This window comes from Silurus aristotelis (genome assembly GCF_946808225.1).
Source record: "Silurus aristotelis genome assembly, chromosome: 5".
In the NCBI taxonomy this organism is placed as follows: domain Eukaryota; kingdom Metazoa; phylum Chordata; class Actinopteri; order Siluriformes; family Siluridae; genus Silurus; species Silurus aristotelis.
In genome coordinates, this window is record NC_139578.1 from 15,792,282 (window position 1) to 15,807,578 (window position 15,297).

Sequence of the window (15,297 nt, forward strand, 5' to 3'; positions counted from 1 at the left end):
GTATTAACTTATCTCAATCTCTGAATAGAAAAATAACATACAGGAAGAACATGGCTATAAATATGAATTTTTAAGGTGCAGATTAATTGACAGTAAATAATGTAATATTATTTAAACTAAAACTACGTGATGTCTCCATATGTCTAATCTAAAACATAACTTTTGCTTAATTTTTGAATTATTCATATTTAATTCTAGAGTTGACTATAGCTGCCTGTCAATGTTTATATAACGTGATTTTCAGGATCTTGGCACTGTGCCCCAATTTAAATTGTTCTGAAACAAAATTGCTGTCCTCAAGGTCGTTGTTTACTAGCACATTCTCATTTGGGTTCATTCTGCTTGAACTGATGGGCGGGTGTGTGAATTCACCTCACACATACACATACACACACACACACACACGCCCTGACCATAATCATCCAGGCATCCTCTGCACATATAAACCCACCCCATCTTCATGTCTACAAATACCTCAATGCTCACTGCAACCGTACAGAGAAACAGCATCACTGAGACCAGAAGCAACTTTCCTGCTGAGTACCAGTTCCTGAACATCTACCGTAAAGGTAAAGCGGGAAATAATTTCATTTCACTTTCTGAACAATTTAGCACTTTAAAATGCTCTTTATGAGCATAAAAATGCAATATATTTCTATATTCGTACTTTTCATGCAATTCGATTATGGTCAGTCTGAACATTTTTGCACTTTGTAACTGAAGAATAGATTATAAAATGTCAATATTGTTTCGCACAACATAGATTAAATGTTTGATATTTTGTGGGGTTCGTTTTAGATGTTGCACAAAAGTTTTCTGCCCATCTTGGCTCTGTGCTTTTTAATGGACGAGGTTTATTCCTTCCTGCTACCAGACAGGCTACAGCTGAGAAGAGTAAGTTCAACAGAACATTAGCTTTCATGTAGATTTATATTTTAAATATAATTTTCTCATTATTAATCAAATCATAAAGTTTTCAACACTAATGAACAGTTGCAAGCAATTAATCAAACACTGTACCCCTTACTATCACCATTTCTCCTCTATAGAGCAGCCACAGGTTGGCTCGGGATCTCTCTTCTCACCTGTCGGAGCTCTCTGATCTGGTAGAGATCTTTCCCGATAACGGCGGGGAAATGACCCGTGACTGGGAGCCTAACCCAGTTCGATCCTCAGTTGCTTTCCCTCTCCCTGCAGAACGCATTTCAACACCTCACACCAGCACACAACATCGCAGGAACAAAGACAAGAGGTGAGGAAAGCAGTGAAAATAACAAAGGCTTCACACTGTTACTCTGGAGTTTCTAAAAACAATGTCGGCTCATAATGGATTGTTAGTTGTACAAATCAACAGTTGAATGAACCCAAAGTCCACACTCAATTTCATTCACATTGCTTTCCTTCCTGTAGGGTGAGAGTGACTGTTCCCTTGGACCGCATTGGCAGCTTACACTTACCAGGCAGAAAGAGCAGAAAGGTGAGCTTTCGGATGTAAACCCCACATGCTTTTACATTTTATTAAATTCTTTACTTTGTATCTACATTTGTGAGAAGAGACTTTTAGAACTATATTGTTTTTTCCCTTCAGGATGAACCAGAGGAGCAACGTGACTAATCCCACAGCACTACCACAGGATTTATCTAACATGCAGGTGTAAAGGGACAGATTAAGCCTAGTCTTGTAAATAACAGCTACATGAGATTACTAATAAAAACACTTCAATCTTGGATTAGGCTTAATGTGTGTTTAAAAATGTATATTTAACAAGTGCATTTCTTTTGTAATCTATTTATTGCTATTTAATGTCACCCTGTAATGGTATGCAAACTGACAGACACTGTACTTGTGTGCCTCAATAAAATAAACTAACAAAAAACATGCATTTTTATCATTATTCACTAACAGAAAATGTTTGCTCGTGTTATCTTTTTTAAATAATAATAAACTTTGGATAGGATACCCAATAAAGAAAAGGCTTTATTTCTTAAGGTACAGTTAAAGAAAACATCAGATGCCAAAAATATAACATTTGTTTGGCTTTTTCTCTTTGTTTTCATATGTACAGTTCTGGAAGGATATGGTATTTACAGAGTAAAATAGAAGAGGGGTCTATGTTCTGAAATGTCATTAAACCCCTCACAGGAGAAAGAAGAAAAAAAAAAAAAAAAAAAAAAAAAAAGAGAGAGACATTAGAAACAAAATATGCCAACATAAACTCTTTTCTGTACACAAGAAGATCTGCTCTCTGAACTGAAGCAGCTCCACAACCACTAACTCTCAGGGTGTATCTGACCTTAATCAGATCTTATACAAGAGATTAAAACCCAAATTAAGCTCTAAAAAAAAAAAAATTATAATAATTACAACTAAACTGTAAATTGGGAGTGTAAAGTGATCCTCAACACTCAGGTGGCAGTTGCAAAGCTCTTAAACATTATTCATTCGTCTCAGAAATCTTCCTTCAAATTAAACGAAATTAGTTGATGCACGATTTCGGACCTTACGCTTGGTAAGACTCCAGCAGTGCAACCAATGGAAATGTTCCAATATGAAAGTTCCAATTTCAAGTCCAACATAGGATGTTCCCCGCAACAGAACGATCTGGAGTTGATAGTTAAGTGCTAGTTAGTGACAGGACTGCAAAGGAGCCGACATGCACCGAGATTAAAAAATTAGTAGAAGAGCTAATCATTTAATAAAGCATATCTGTTAATATCAAGTATCATGTATTTGAGAGCAAAACTGAAATGTGTGAGAAAACAAGCAACAGAAATTACAACCTATACACTGACCGCTTCTTCAGGCAAACAGACAAACTTTAGATTCTAAGGATCTGTTTCCTGAAAGGCTTTTACACCACAATACATCAAAATCATCACCATCTTTTAGCTCTTCTATAAAGCCAGCACTAAACACTCCCTGATGATCAGACTGAACTGGCACACAGATCACACTCAGTAAGAGTCACGTTTGTTTGTCTACAAACATGAAGAAATTTCCCTTGTGTTATTAGCCGTGTATATGATTGTCAAAATTCTGTAAAGAACTGATGCGCGAGGAGGGGGAAAAGGGGGGAGGGACTCAAAAAGACCATCCCAGGTCAAAAACAGTGTTTTTGTCTCATACTTTAAGTGGAGGACGGAAACAATGAGCTCCTGCTGAATCCGGCATCTTCTCTAACTCTCTTTTTTATTGCCCGATCGCCTCGCGTCCCTGCATTTGTGACAGTAGAATATGTCTGGGACGTTGGATTTCTTGATTTTGGCGCAGGACAGATGCACCCATATGCTGCACTGGTTGCACTCGATCATGGGCCGTCCGGCGAACGGCTTCCCACAGTAGCATGTGATCAGATCCCACGAGTCGTCGCCTGCAGGGGGGGAAATGGAAAGAAAGTGTTAAAACTATAACTAGAAGAAGCTGTATTGTCGGTACAGTACAGTAATTAACAGGCACACAAGATGACTGTGAAAAATGTTAGTCTTCGTTAGATGTGCGTCAGTAGTTCACATGTTAGAGTTGACTCTAGCTGTGACATTTGGACATGCTGTTGGTTTTCCAATATGAAGTGTCAGTAAAACAGATCTTTACTAGCAAGAAGGTCTGTTGAGCTTAACAATAGCAACTGGCAAACCACAGAGCACCAGAGTAGGTTTCAAGTGTAAAAAAATATACTATTGAATACATATGGGGCAATTTACAATATATTCTACCATCCAAACTTTAGGAAACTATCTTCTCGTTTTTTAGTCTTTCTTACTCTTATACCATATAACAATTTACACCAATTAATCTACATGAAATCAGACTTGTTTAATACCCTTCATCTTCCACCCATTCCTGTCTTGTAGGTTTTATCTATTCACGTTTGTATGAACTTTATCTTTGTGTATGGATGCACCACTGTCGCACCTGAAAGGTATTCTTTATCATTTACTCTGTATTCTGGAAACATTTGAGTTAATCTTGATGGAATGTTCATGTACTTTTTTTAAATGTATTATTATTTTTAAGTGACGATGAAAGCTACTTTGCTGCTATTGACACCACATCAACACTACTGATGTCACCAGTTCTTGGTTCCAGAGCAACAGGAATTTGATGCCAAACTTAATTTTGTCAACTGAGAACTGGTTCTTTATAGCTGCAAAGCACAGAATGGTTTGAGATTAGACACGTTGCAAGGAGAAACTGGAGATCAATAAAGAGCAAAGCATTAACAGGTCTACAGATTGCTAAAACCTGCAGAGCCTTACAAAAGCGTAGAAAAATTCCAATGCAAACAAAGAAAAGATGACCAAATTCCTCAAGAAAAAAAACCTTTTTCCTTTTATGAGCACAATGATATCTGTAAGGCTAGACTAAAGTCATTTTTCAAGACTCAAATATTTGTCTGGTGTTTCCACAGGAGGATTTGAATTCTCATAACTACCAACAATGCTAAGTATGTTCATTACTGCAATACAGAACAAATCCTCTAGGTGGCAATAACGCACTAATATTGTGAAGTAATAGTGGAAATAAAAATCTGTACATTTTTCACAGAAAGCCAATAAAAATGTGTTTGCTAATTTAAATTAAAGGAGTTGCTTTAGAAAATGTAACACATAGCCTTTAATTATATAATAATTATAGTAATTAACCAAAACGCATAAACAAGCGCTCTCAGGGTGATGTGCAATTATTTTACCTCATTCATTATGTTTCAGGTAACCTGCTTGTTAAGGGTTAGAACTGGGTTAGAAGGGTTAGAGCTGTAGCTTAAATTAATCAGACCTCTGTTGATTACAAAACCAAGCAAGCTTGTTCCAAAATATTGCAGATAATTACATGGTCACATGACAGTCTTCCCAGAGGTTATGTGTCTGGGTGGATCCCAAATAGCTCACAATTTGAAAATATAGAGCGCAATATTATTGCTTCGCTCATGTTGTGCACTTGCACTTAGCACAATAAATTATTTATATCCAGCTGTAAGAATTTCTAATGACTATCAAGTTTATAAGTAGCAAGAATTCTAAAGATGAATTTGATCTCCTGACTTTTTTCATTTTCAACATTCTAAAATAAAAGCACTCGCCTGATTCCACCATAATATCCTCATCTGCAATCCACGTTTCGCCTTCGCTGGAACTCATTTCAGCATCTCTGCTTGCTTCGTCGCGCTCCGACTTCACCAGGCTGGGTCTCTGGGACTGCAGTTCTCCCGGCTGATCTGTGTGCTCCTCTCCCTGGCCGAGTCCGGTCTCAGAGTCTGTCTCGCTGAGTGCAGAGTTCTTAAGCTTCTTAAGGCTTTTGGGTTGCTTGGAGTTTTTGCTGCGCTTGATTCGGGCACGTTTTTCTCCGCTGCTACTGCTGCTGTCTCCTGCCCCCGAGCCAAGAGAGAGGCGCTTCAGCTTTTTGTCTTTCTTGCGCTCCGCTTTGCTGCTTGCTTGGCCCTTGTATAGAGAGTCTTTTAACCTCATTTTGTCCAACAGGGTGCTGTCGGAAGGTAGGCGCTGCATGGTCTTGACACTTTTGTTGGCGCGGGCCTTTTGCACAAAAGTGTGAATGGTGTGTAGATCCGAGCTGCCATCGCCCCAGCTCGGAGACATGTTCGAACTGGCACCACCTCCCACTCCACCGTCACCTGAGGTGCCAGAGCTGTGTGGTGAACTGGAGGATGCTGGAGACCATGGTCTTTCCTATAGAGGCAACACAAGACAAGAAGTGCTATACAGATGCAAATGTAAACACCTAGTAAAAGTCACAAAAAGGTAAGAGGATGAGCTCATTCTAAGGGAAAAAATTGTGGCTTAAACAACTACCCATTATAAAACCTGAGCAAAGATGCCTACGAGAGTGCGTTAAAATCTAGCAGTACACAATGTTTAATGTCTGCAATTGATTGCAATCTCATGCAAGTTACAGGTGCCCAAGAATGATTCAATGTTTTCCAAACCCTCTCTCAATTTGAGAGTTTCTTTCTTTTTTTACTCATTTTTATTTTATTTATTTTTTATCCCTGCCAGTGTTCACAATTATTCTTGGGGTATTTATTATGCTTCAACATAGCAGGTTTATTGCAAGTCCTTCGAATCTGCATGGCAGTTGTTCAGCTGTACTTGGTGTTTCTGTTTTATACGTGTTTATGTTATACTGTTACAATCTGGTATTCTGACAACTGTGAAAGTCGAAATAGGAAGTTACATTACAAATTCATTGTTCGACACAGTGTGATCTCGCACACTGCGAAGAAACTCTATACCGGAGGTACTCAAACGTTTTCCTCACAAAGAGCCAGAAATTAATCTTGATTTATTTTCTCTCTTAAATGTTGCACACTTTACATAATGTTTAAAATTAAAGAAAACTTCACTGTATAATGAACTAATAGTAAAACTTACAGTACAATGAAAAACAATTCAAATGTATCATACAATATATGTTAACGCCTAATACAGCTATTCTAATGAGAAACATGAAACGGGATCTTATCCTTCTAAAGTTCTCTCATATGCCATTTCCCCCCTTTTTCCTCTTCTCATGTATGGCATGGTGAACCAAATCTAAGGTCACTACAGTCCATCTCTATCCCACAGGCCCTAGTTTGGGTATCTCAGGTGTGAAACTGAAGCCAGGGGCTTTTCCCCCTGACCAGGTCTCACCTGCACAAGTACACAAACACTCACCTCTTTAGGAGACGGGATATAACCAGCGTATGCCAAGACAAAGCTACAGAACTTGTTGAAGTCTTCCACAGTCCTCTTTCGTCTCTCTGGTGGCTGAAAATGACATTTGTTCGGGTTGAAATACACTGAAACTTACAGATAAACACAACAACACGAAGGGGTTCAAGGATGTCAGGGTTGTGCTGCTTACCAGAGGCTCCGCTTTGCGTTTCAGTAATGAATCTGTAACACAAAAAAGAAAAGACACAACATCAACTAGGAGCAAAAAAAACTAAAAAATGCGAGGGAAATAAAAACCCAGTCATAAATAAACATGCGAGTACGTCTGCGTCATTTCGTGTTGTTTTGATATTGTCATTATTATACACTTGTTTTTTTAATAAATCCGGGCAGGGCGCGTGCGCTGTGGCGTTAGCAGGGCAGCTAAAGCAGGACATGCTAACAAAACACAGACGCGGTCAGTCCGCCTCAAGTCCACATGACCCTCGGTTTCGTCTACATCTCAGAATCCGAGCGGGACATTTTCGCCTGAACGACATGTCCCTGTGCCCCTGTGTGTGGTGGACACGCAGTGTGGGACAAAAAGGACGGTATCGCTGTATAACACATGGCGAGAGTCTGATCTCCTGAACAGACTCGACATAACGACCACGTCTTTCCAAAACCGGTCCTGCAGCTCATTAAACCCACAGGGTTCAATCCCATCGGTTTTACTTCCAACCAGAAAACGAAATCCGCTCCAATTTCTCCAGCTAGAACCATAGAGCTTGACAATAAGCGCTAGCGGGCTAGCCGGCTAACTCCCTTTACTCCGGCGCGTTAGCCTGGGCTACACGGTCACTCTATACACAGGTGAGATCTCAGGGAATGTCCTCACTACTGATGTACGCGGTGAAACTAAAGTAAAATAAAACAAATACATTATAAAGAGGGTCTTTGATTATTCTGGAGACGTCGATGAAGAAGAGGAAGAGGAGGAGGGACCGTTGGGCTGCTAGCTCCGGCTAAGCTCCATGAACACCGCGTATACAAGCGAATCTGGGGTCAGTGAGAACATCGTTTTTTTTTTTGCTCTAAATAACTAAAAAAAAAAAAAAACGACAGAAAACCACGATTTGTTCATCTCGAATAACTTTCCTCGCTGCTCGGCTGGGTTGGGTCGAGATCTCGGTCTCTACAGACCAGGGCTAACACCGACCCAGCCTGCTACTCCAAATATATAGGAAGCTAACGAGGGATGGAACCAACTGTCGCGAATTCAGAGAATCAAATAGTCGCCGATTTTGACCAAAAAACCCCACATGAAACATAATTAAGAGCCGTATTTTTGTAGCGAGAGACACCCGACTCGGTGTCTAGCTCGAGGTTGCGGTAGCATGCTACCACGACGTGGCTAATAATAACCGGCTAACGCGAATGACGACAAATAGAGCAGCCGTGAGAGTGTATAGGAGTCGTGATTTCTATTAGAAACGAAGAACGTGAGAGATCTTTCCCCTACCTTGGTGCTCAGACATTATTTCGAGCATTGTCACCTCAGCGGTGATGTCCGCTCAACTTCGGTGGCTCTGAGCAGCGTTGATTCACCGGCTGTGTGCGAGCCCGAGAAAAGCAAACGCACTTTTTCCCCCCCAAACCACAAAATTTCTTTCTCCAAACGAAGTAAATATCAAACTTTTCTTTGTTTTCCTATTTCAGAAATGCCTCGATGGGCTTATTTGGTCTCAAATCGACTTCGATCTGCTCGATGGTGAGCTAGCCTGACCATTTCCCCGTCTCATGGCGTTGCATAAATACGCTGAAGCCCCGAGAGGGACAGAGGGCATCCTGCAGTCCGAGGCACGACTTCGTGTCGGTGTGTTTCCTCTCCCAATCCCCGATCTATCCCGATGATCCAGACACCGAATATTTGCTCCTTTTCTTTCTCATTAGAAGTGGAAAAACTTCTTCTAACTCCGTGTGCGTATATCCGCCGCTGCGCCTCCCAAAGCGCTCGATGTCAACTGAGTAAAGCCCCTTGCGGCTGATCCCGGCCGTCGCACAACTCCTCACTCACTGTGGCCTTATGGGAAATGTAGTTTCGTACTAAAATCGGTGAACGGAGAGATTAATATTTTGCAAATCATAGTGTTACAGAATAAATAGATCAGGACTGGAAAATCTAAAAAAACAACCCGCGCCTGATATCTATGAGAACTGATATGAAGGCAAACCTATAATAGGGTAAGCGCGATTGAATGCTCAAATCTGATTGGTCAGGAGGTGATGCGTTGCGTTTGTGTAACTGCGCGCCTCGGACAGTAGTTCCGGCTGAAACGTGAACGATGGGCTAAATATCAATGCGCGTTCTATAGTAAACGCTCATACACAGGGATTTGTATATTTAGTATAAATAATTAAACTAACAATAAACAAATAAAAACGTGTAAAAAATGGTCGATTTTTTACATTTATGGAAAAAGTATTTGTAACTTTGCAACAGATGCACAGAATCAGTACAGGATGTCATTATAACAATATCCGTATACAAGAATAAGAATCATACATAAATATAGAACATTATAAACAATTGTAATAATCTTTATGTACAATTTCTAATGAGTACTATTGCACAAGCGCTGCGATACTGTAAATCGATACGTCTGTGATTCGTCAGTGCAACAGTATGGGTGGTGATGTAATATTACTTTTATCCAACAGTACTGCATATTTAAGAAAAATAATATGCCATTTTAGATACAGTATGGACAACTATTTTGTTCATTATTTTTTTTATTCGCAGAGTGTTGTGTGTTGTAACACACAGACTGACTTAAGAGTCTACCGTAACAAATTTTAGTGTAATGGACTTTTGAAGAATAGAAATATTATTTAGCAAAAACAAAGAGAAGTGGACTTACTTATACTAAATATTAGCACCAGTTATCAGCAATCTTAGAACAAAACTTATCCAGTCAAATAAAAATAAAAAAAACTAGATATTACCATGATTTTTTTAGAATTTTGTTTTACCCCTTTAATTTGATTGTATTTAGTATTTCACTGGCCATGTCTTATTGAATCTTATCTGGCCTTTCCTTGTCCAGCAGACACAAAATATTGCTATAACGTTTGCATTTGTTGCAGCTTGGTAATTTTTGAGAAACCATTTTACATGTATATTTTCATCACAGAATTTCTCTTTGTCATACAAAAAGCATTAAGAAAAAACAATAAGCCCTCTTTTTAATTGGGGACTTAAACCCTACCGTGACACTGTTACTACCCCCAGCAACTGTAAAGCCCTTAAGACTATCCAACTTTGTCACTGTTTTATTTATTGTTTGTTGCAAATTGTAATATGTAACTCTAGTTTCTTTCTCATATGTTTGGTATCGCTGTAAATGTTTTTGACATTGTTCTTTTTTTGGTAAAAATTCAGTGCTCTTCCAAAAATATTCTGAAAACATTAAAGCAAATTATTTTAATGTCATAGATGTACAACAACTGAGAGTAAACCTTGCTAGAGTTGTGTAACTAACCTTCTAGGAACATTCCTGAAATGTTTCATGGTCTCATAATATGACGTTTGTTTTTGTAAATACAAACAAATGTTCTAGGAATGTTCCCATAACGTGGAGTTTAAATTATGCAGTGAAAGCTTGTTTGTGTGTATTGATACTTTTTGTTGCTTAAGAAGAAAAAAAGAAAAAAAAAAAGAAAAAAAAATAGAAACGTGGAGCCATGTTGTCTCTCGTTTAGTCTCCCATTTAAGGGCCTAAACTACAACGTAAACTCCCGCACACTAGGGGCGCTATAAACACTACAGTGAAACTGTTATAAGTCCGGAGTGTAAACGAAGAAAACGAGCAACACTTTGCTGATTGTCTTTGAATCAAATACAACCAAAAGGTTCATTTATGTAGGTAGGAATTGTTTGTGCAAGTGTAGAAGCAGAGCAGTAGATTCAATTAAAGTGGACTGCATTCACATTACATTACTGGAGCATATTATTTTTCGCACTGTACCATTCATCATGCTGTCAGAGGTGTTCCAGGGACCGGAAATGGGAGAATTCATTATAATTCGAGGTAACAATATAAAGAACAGATTTAAAACAGTTAAATAGTTAAAATAGATCTGGATTCTGCTCTGAAGAGTAACCTAAAGCTTTTTTTTTTGCATGCAATTTCTCTCCCAGACACAGCTTGTTATTCTGGACGACGCCTGCTTAAGTATTACATAAACAGCGCATTAAAGAGGTAATGACTTTTATATAAGGTTTAATAAAGGTATGTTTAATATCCAGTAATTCACTTAAGTATGTGTATCACACATTACATATGCTACATACAATGCTTATAGCTCATTGACTCCATAAATTATACTTTCACCATGGGTCAAGTAGATTTTATTGTCAGTTACATACAGTGAAACGAAACAGCGTAAGACAACAGAAATTAACACAAAACTACACAAATCTTATCAGGCACATGTGCAACATTTAGTGCATATAAAACACCATAAGACAGTTAACACAAAAACACTGCAGCACTGACCAGTACAGTTGATTTGTTTGTGCATATTTCATATGCGGCTGATCACGCACACTTATCACACTCTTCACGTTTCTGCCCTCTGAGAAAAGGCAGTGCAGCGTTCAGACTTTCACGTCCTGGGGGCAAAACGATTTCTTTCTGCAAGCTATTTGACGAAAGAAATCGTTTTGCCCCCAGGACGTGAAAGTCTGAACGCTGCACTGCCTTTTCTCAGAGGGCAGAAACGTGAAAAGAGTGTGATAAGTGTGCGTGATCAGCCGCAAAGCCACCAGCGTGCTGTATAAATGTCCGTGATGGAGGGAAGAGAGACCCCGATGATCTTCTCTGCTGTCCTCATTATCCACTGTATGGTCCGGTGATCCTAAGGTGCAATTCCCTAACCAAGCAGAGATGCAGCTGCTCTAGATCCTCTTTATGGTCCCTTTTGTGGAACAGTAAAAGCTCGACCCCACTTGGGTGACCACAAAAAATTTAGTAGCGGGACTAATCCCACTTTGGCAAGTGGCTTTACTGAAGCAAAACAATGTTTTTCCAAGACTAAGATGCGAGACAAAACAGAACTAACTTAGACTAAGCAGACTTAATCATTGTTACATAAATTCCATGTATGTAAATCTGTGCAAACAATGTAACAGTACAATAAATGCTAAAGAAACGATTCATAGGCACAGTGAATAAGTGTTTTGCCATTCAGTACACAGTTAGTGTGGAATCCAAGTCATTATTTAAATAATAATAATAATAATAATGTTGTTTAGCAGCATTTTTTAAAAATGTCTTTAGCAGCTGTTTAAACAAAGAATGTGAGTCATTTTAATAAGGGTGGAATGGTATGAGAGGCGAGAAATGGTGTTAATTGAGTGTGAGAGTGCTTGGAGAAAGAAACTGTTGCACAGCCTGTGCGTTAGAGCCAAATTGCCTCTGCACCTTTACACAAAATAGTGTGAAATCAAGCTGGGCCTGATTTCTTTCTATCCAATACTCTAGATGCATGCATGCAGTGTTCTTTTTTTCTAGTGATGGTGCAGAATCCCCCCTTAAATGTTTTAGTTTCTTGATTAAACACACATCGTCCATGCAAAGTACAAATGACAAAAAAGACAAACATTAGAATTGTTAAGTGTATTTGTTTTTGCTGAATTATATCTATACAAAAATGTATGATCTATTATCAAATCTGTTGAAGTATTGCTTTACGTATAAACTGGGATTAATTCTGTTTTGTTTTCTTTTTTAAGGGAGGAATTGGTCCACGTTTTGGGGTTTGATGTACCCGAGCATGAATTGCGTGCAAAATTGGACAGCAATCACCTGCATTTGTAAGTCTATTGTCTATTTGAATTTGTTTTGTATACCATAAGCGATGAGCAGTGATCAGAGCCATTTTATCTGTTGCTAGGCTTCACTTTCACAATGCACACATCGACCCGCTTGGCTGGACCAAGCAGTCGTCGTTCACAGTGAAGCATTTCAGCGCAACAGAAATCACACGCCGACTTCAGGAGACACAAGACGCCAAAGCTTCTATACTCGTCATTGACTCATTATCTTGGGTTTTAAGACATCATGACACGGTTACTGTCTGTCAAGAACTTCAGAAGCTCAGGAAAGGTCTGTCTTTTTAGCAGCACACAAGTATTTTAATCTCCGTCCTACTTTTTTAACTGCTTCGCATCAGTTTATGAGCAATGCAACACGGTTGTGCAAAGAAAAAAAATAATTGCATAAATGATTAAGGTGTTCTGGACACATGGTGAATATAGTTAGTAAGGTGTGTGTGTGTGTGTGTGTGTGTGTGTGTGTGTGTGTGTGTGTGTGTGTGTGTGTGTGTGTGTGTGTGTGTGTGTGTGTGTGTATATATATATATAAAATAGATAAAGATTAGGGATATATTCAGAACACTGTAAAAATGTCATGTTCGATTTTATGAAGTATTTCATGGATTTGATCTCTTTCATTAACTAGACTGAATAGGCTGATGACTGATAATGGTAATATTTCCCTCCTTTATAAGCAGGTGGCTCTGTAAGGATGCTTTTTGCTCTCCTACACATGGATATTCACCAGCAAGGAATTGTGGAATGTTTAACCCACTTAGCAAGCACTGTCATTTCTGTTAGACCTGTTAACAATACACGGTATGCTGTGGCCACGTCATCACAACGTAAAAAATCTAGAAAAGTGATGCAAAAGGTAATGATATTGGGGTTTTTTTCTTCATAAATTGTAGATTTTTAATTATTTTCATTTTTTTCCATTAAATGTTGTGTATTAAAAAGCTGATGACATCATTCTTGTTTCATTAAGGAGGAGTTTTTCAGTTTAACAGAGGACTTGAAACTATCAACAGAGATTAAACCAAACCAAACTGGAAATGTTCAGGCAGACTTACACACCAAGTCTGAGGTGAAATCTTCTTGTTTGTTTCTAAATGATATTTTTTTTGTGTATGTACACTGTGGTCAAAGGTTTCTGGACACCTGACCATTACAGCCTGATTGCTAAACATTAAGGATTCAGTCACAAGGGTGTTAGGTAGAAAACCTGGTTCACAATAAACTTGAATTCTGCCACAACAACTCTAGCAAGCTGTGTCTCTGTGGACTTCATTTTGTGCACATAGATATTGTCCTGCTGAGATGGATGTTCCCAGCTGTGTGGCAGAAATTTGGGGAAAACAACAAACATAGGTATAATGGGCAGGTGTCAGTATACTTTTTGGCCATTTAGTGCAAGTCCAGCCAGTCCTGGATGTGAACATGTTTTGCAATGTGTCTTCTGTCTCTTTTCTCTTTCAGATGGATCCAACATCAAATTTGACCTTTAATCTTCATTTATCTGAGGTTGAAAGAGCAGAAAAGGAAAAGGTTGCTCTACCCTTTGTCTTCAGTGAAGAAAAGTAAGCTAATTAGTGATTAATCTTAAATGTAAAAACTAATACCACTATTTCTACGTAACTCATTATTTTACTGGTATATAAAACCAGTTTTTAAGTATTGTTAAAAAGAATTCAGGTAATAATGTGTATGGTATGTCATTATGTTAATATAATCAGTGCTTTTTCTGTTTTTTGCTCCTTTAAAACAGAAAGTCTTCTCTACTGAGGCCAGGCCGGGGTTCTGGGCGAATTATGTATGAACCCGATTCCAATGATGATATAGATGACGAAGACCCAGATGATGACCTTGATGTTTAAAAGGTCCCCCTTAAGCCCATTGATGGGGACTTTCTGGGTTCTGCACATCAATATTGAATAAAAAATAAAGTATGCCAATTTAAATGTGCGGTCTAAACATCGTGCTATGGTCAGAATGACAAAACCAGCAATACTGCACATTATAGTGTCTTCTATACTGCTTGTTAAAAGGGAACAGAAAACTGACAGCAATGTATATTTTTGACGTACTATTTTGTAGGCAGGGACTCTTATTTCGCCCACATCAAGAAAGTGTGTCTCTATTTGTCCATAAACACAGTTCAGAATAATTCTGATACAGGTAGTCTGTGATTACAATTCTCAGATGTCTGGAGCCCAAACATGTCCCACCAAAGTTTTTATATTTATTTATTTATTGTTTGCAATATCAAAATAATTTTGATATTGAACACATTTTTCGCATTTCTTCTTCATTTAGCTATATTTCAACTTTGCTTGCTGTTATGAGTAACACCTAAGGAAATTTCAAGTTAGCACATCTTTTTGAATTTGTTTGGTTAATTGAGTTAGACACTTTTTACCCATATATATAATTTGCATAAGCAGTTACCTGTTTAAACTTTTCGGTTTGCATATTATGGGATTAAAATACACTCCATACTGATCATGAACAATAAAGTCACTTTTTTTTTATTCCAAAAGGAAAAAAAAGAAAAAAGGCATACAATTTTATAAATGTTTATTTAGTCATTTAGACTAGACTTTTTTTCCCCCTATTGGACTATTTCTTATATTGGGTTATATTTGTATATGTTTATAATAAACAATAAATTGTAATAAAGTAATTAAAATATGTTTGCGTAAGCCATATCTTAACGGAACTCTTTCACCATTTTTCATCATGATCATTTACGTGAGAATATGACAATC

General features: G+C 38.2%; 3 protein-coding genes across 4 annotated transcripts; 2 read left to right on the forward strand and 1 right to left on the reverse strand.

Annotated features, from left to right (window-relative positions):
• The first annotated feature begins 463 nt into the window (after positions 1-463).
• On the forward strand, positions 464-1,895 carry LOC310725850 (uncharacterized protein). The gene is made up of 5 exons (XM_083540931.1): positions 464-569; positions 799-894; positions 1,050-1,252; positions 1,411-1,477; positions 1,589-1,895. Exons 2-5 carry the CDS (start codon positions 799-801, stop codon positions 1,613-1,615), a joined length of 393 nt encoding a protein of 130 aa, XP_083397057.1. The 5' UTR covers positions 464-569; the 3' UTR covers positions 1,616-1,895.
• A 65-nt stretch (positions 1,896-1,960) lies between these two features.
• Positions 1,961-8,915, reverse strand: phf23b (PHD finger protein 23b). Its single transcript, XM_083540927.1, has 5 exons — positions 8,174-8,915; positions 6,863-6,894; positions 6,673-6,765; positions 5,082-5,685; positions 1,961-3,371 (listed from the first exon to the last, which is right to left on the reverse strand). Exons 1-5 carry the CDS (start codon positions 8,199-8,201, stop codon positions 3,178-3,180), a joined length of 951 nt encoding a protein of 316 aa, XP_083397053.1. The 5' UTR covers positions 8,202-8,915; the 3' UTR covers positions 1,961-3,177.
• Positions 8,916-10,476: 1,561 nt separating this feature from the next.
• On the forward strand, positions 10,477-14,490 carry elp5 (elongator acetyltransferase complex subunit 5). 2 transcript variants are annotated; one of them, XM_083540929.1, is made up of 8 exons: positions 10,477-10,742; positions 10,853-10,913; positions 12,449-12,529; positions 12,610-12,821; positions 13,228-13,403; positions 13,518-13,616; positions 14,009-14,109; positions 14,298-14,490. In XM_083540929.1, the coding sequence occupies exons 1-8, from the start codon at positions 10,688-10,690 to the stop codon at positions 14,404-14,406; spliced, it is 894 nt and encodes a 297-aa protein (XP_083397055.1). In that variant the 5' UTR covers positions 10,477-10,687; the 3' UTR covers positions 14,407-14,490. The 2 variants fall into 2 exon arrangements, with proteins under 2 accessions (XP_083397055.1, XP_083397054.1); XM_083540928.1 differs by having other exon boundaries at positions 10,488-10,742; positions 13,225-13,403.
• Positions 14,491-15,297: the final 807 nt, after the last annotated feature.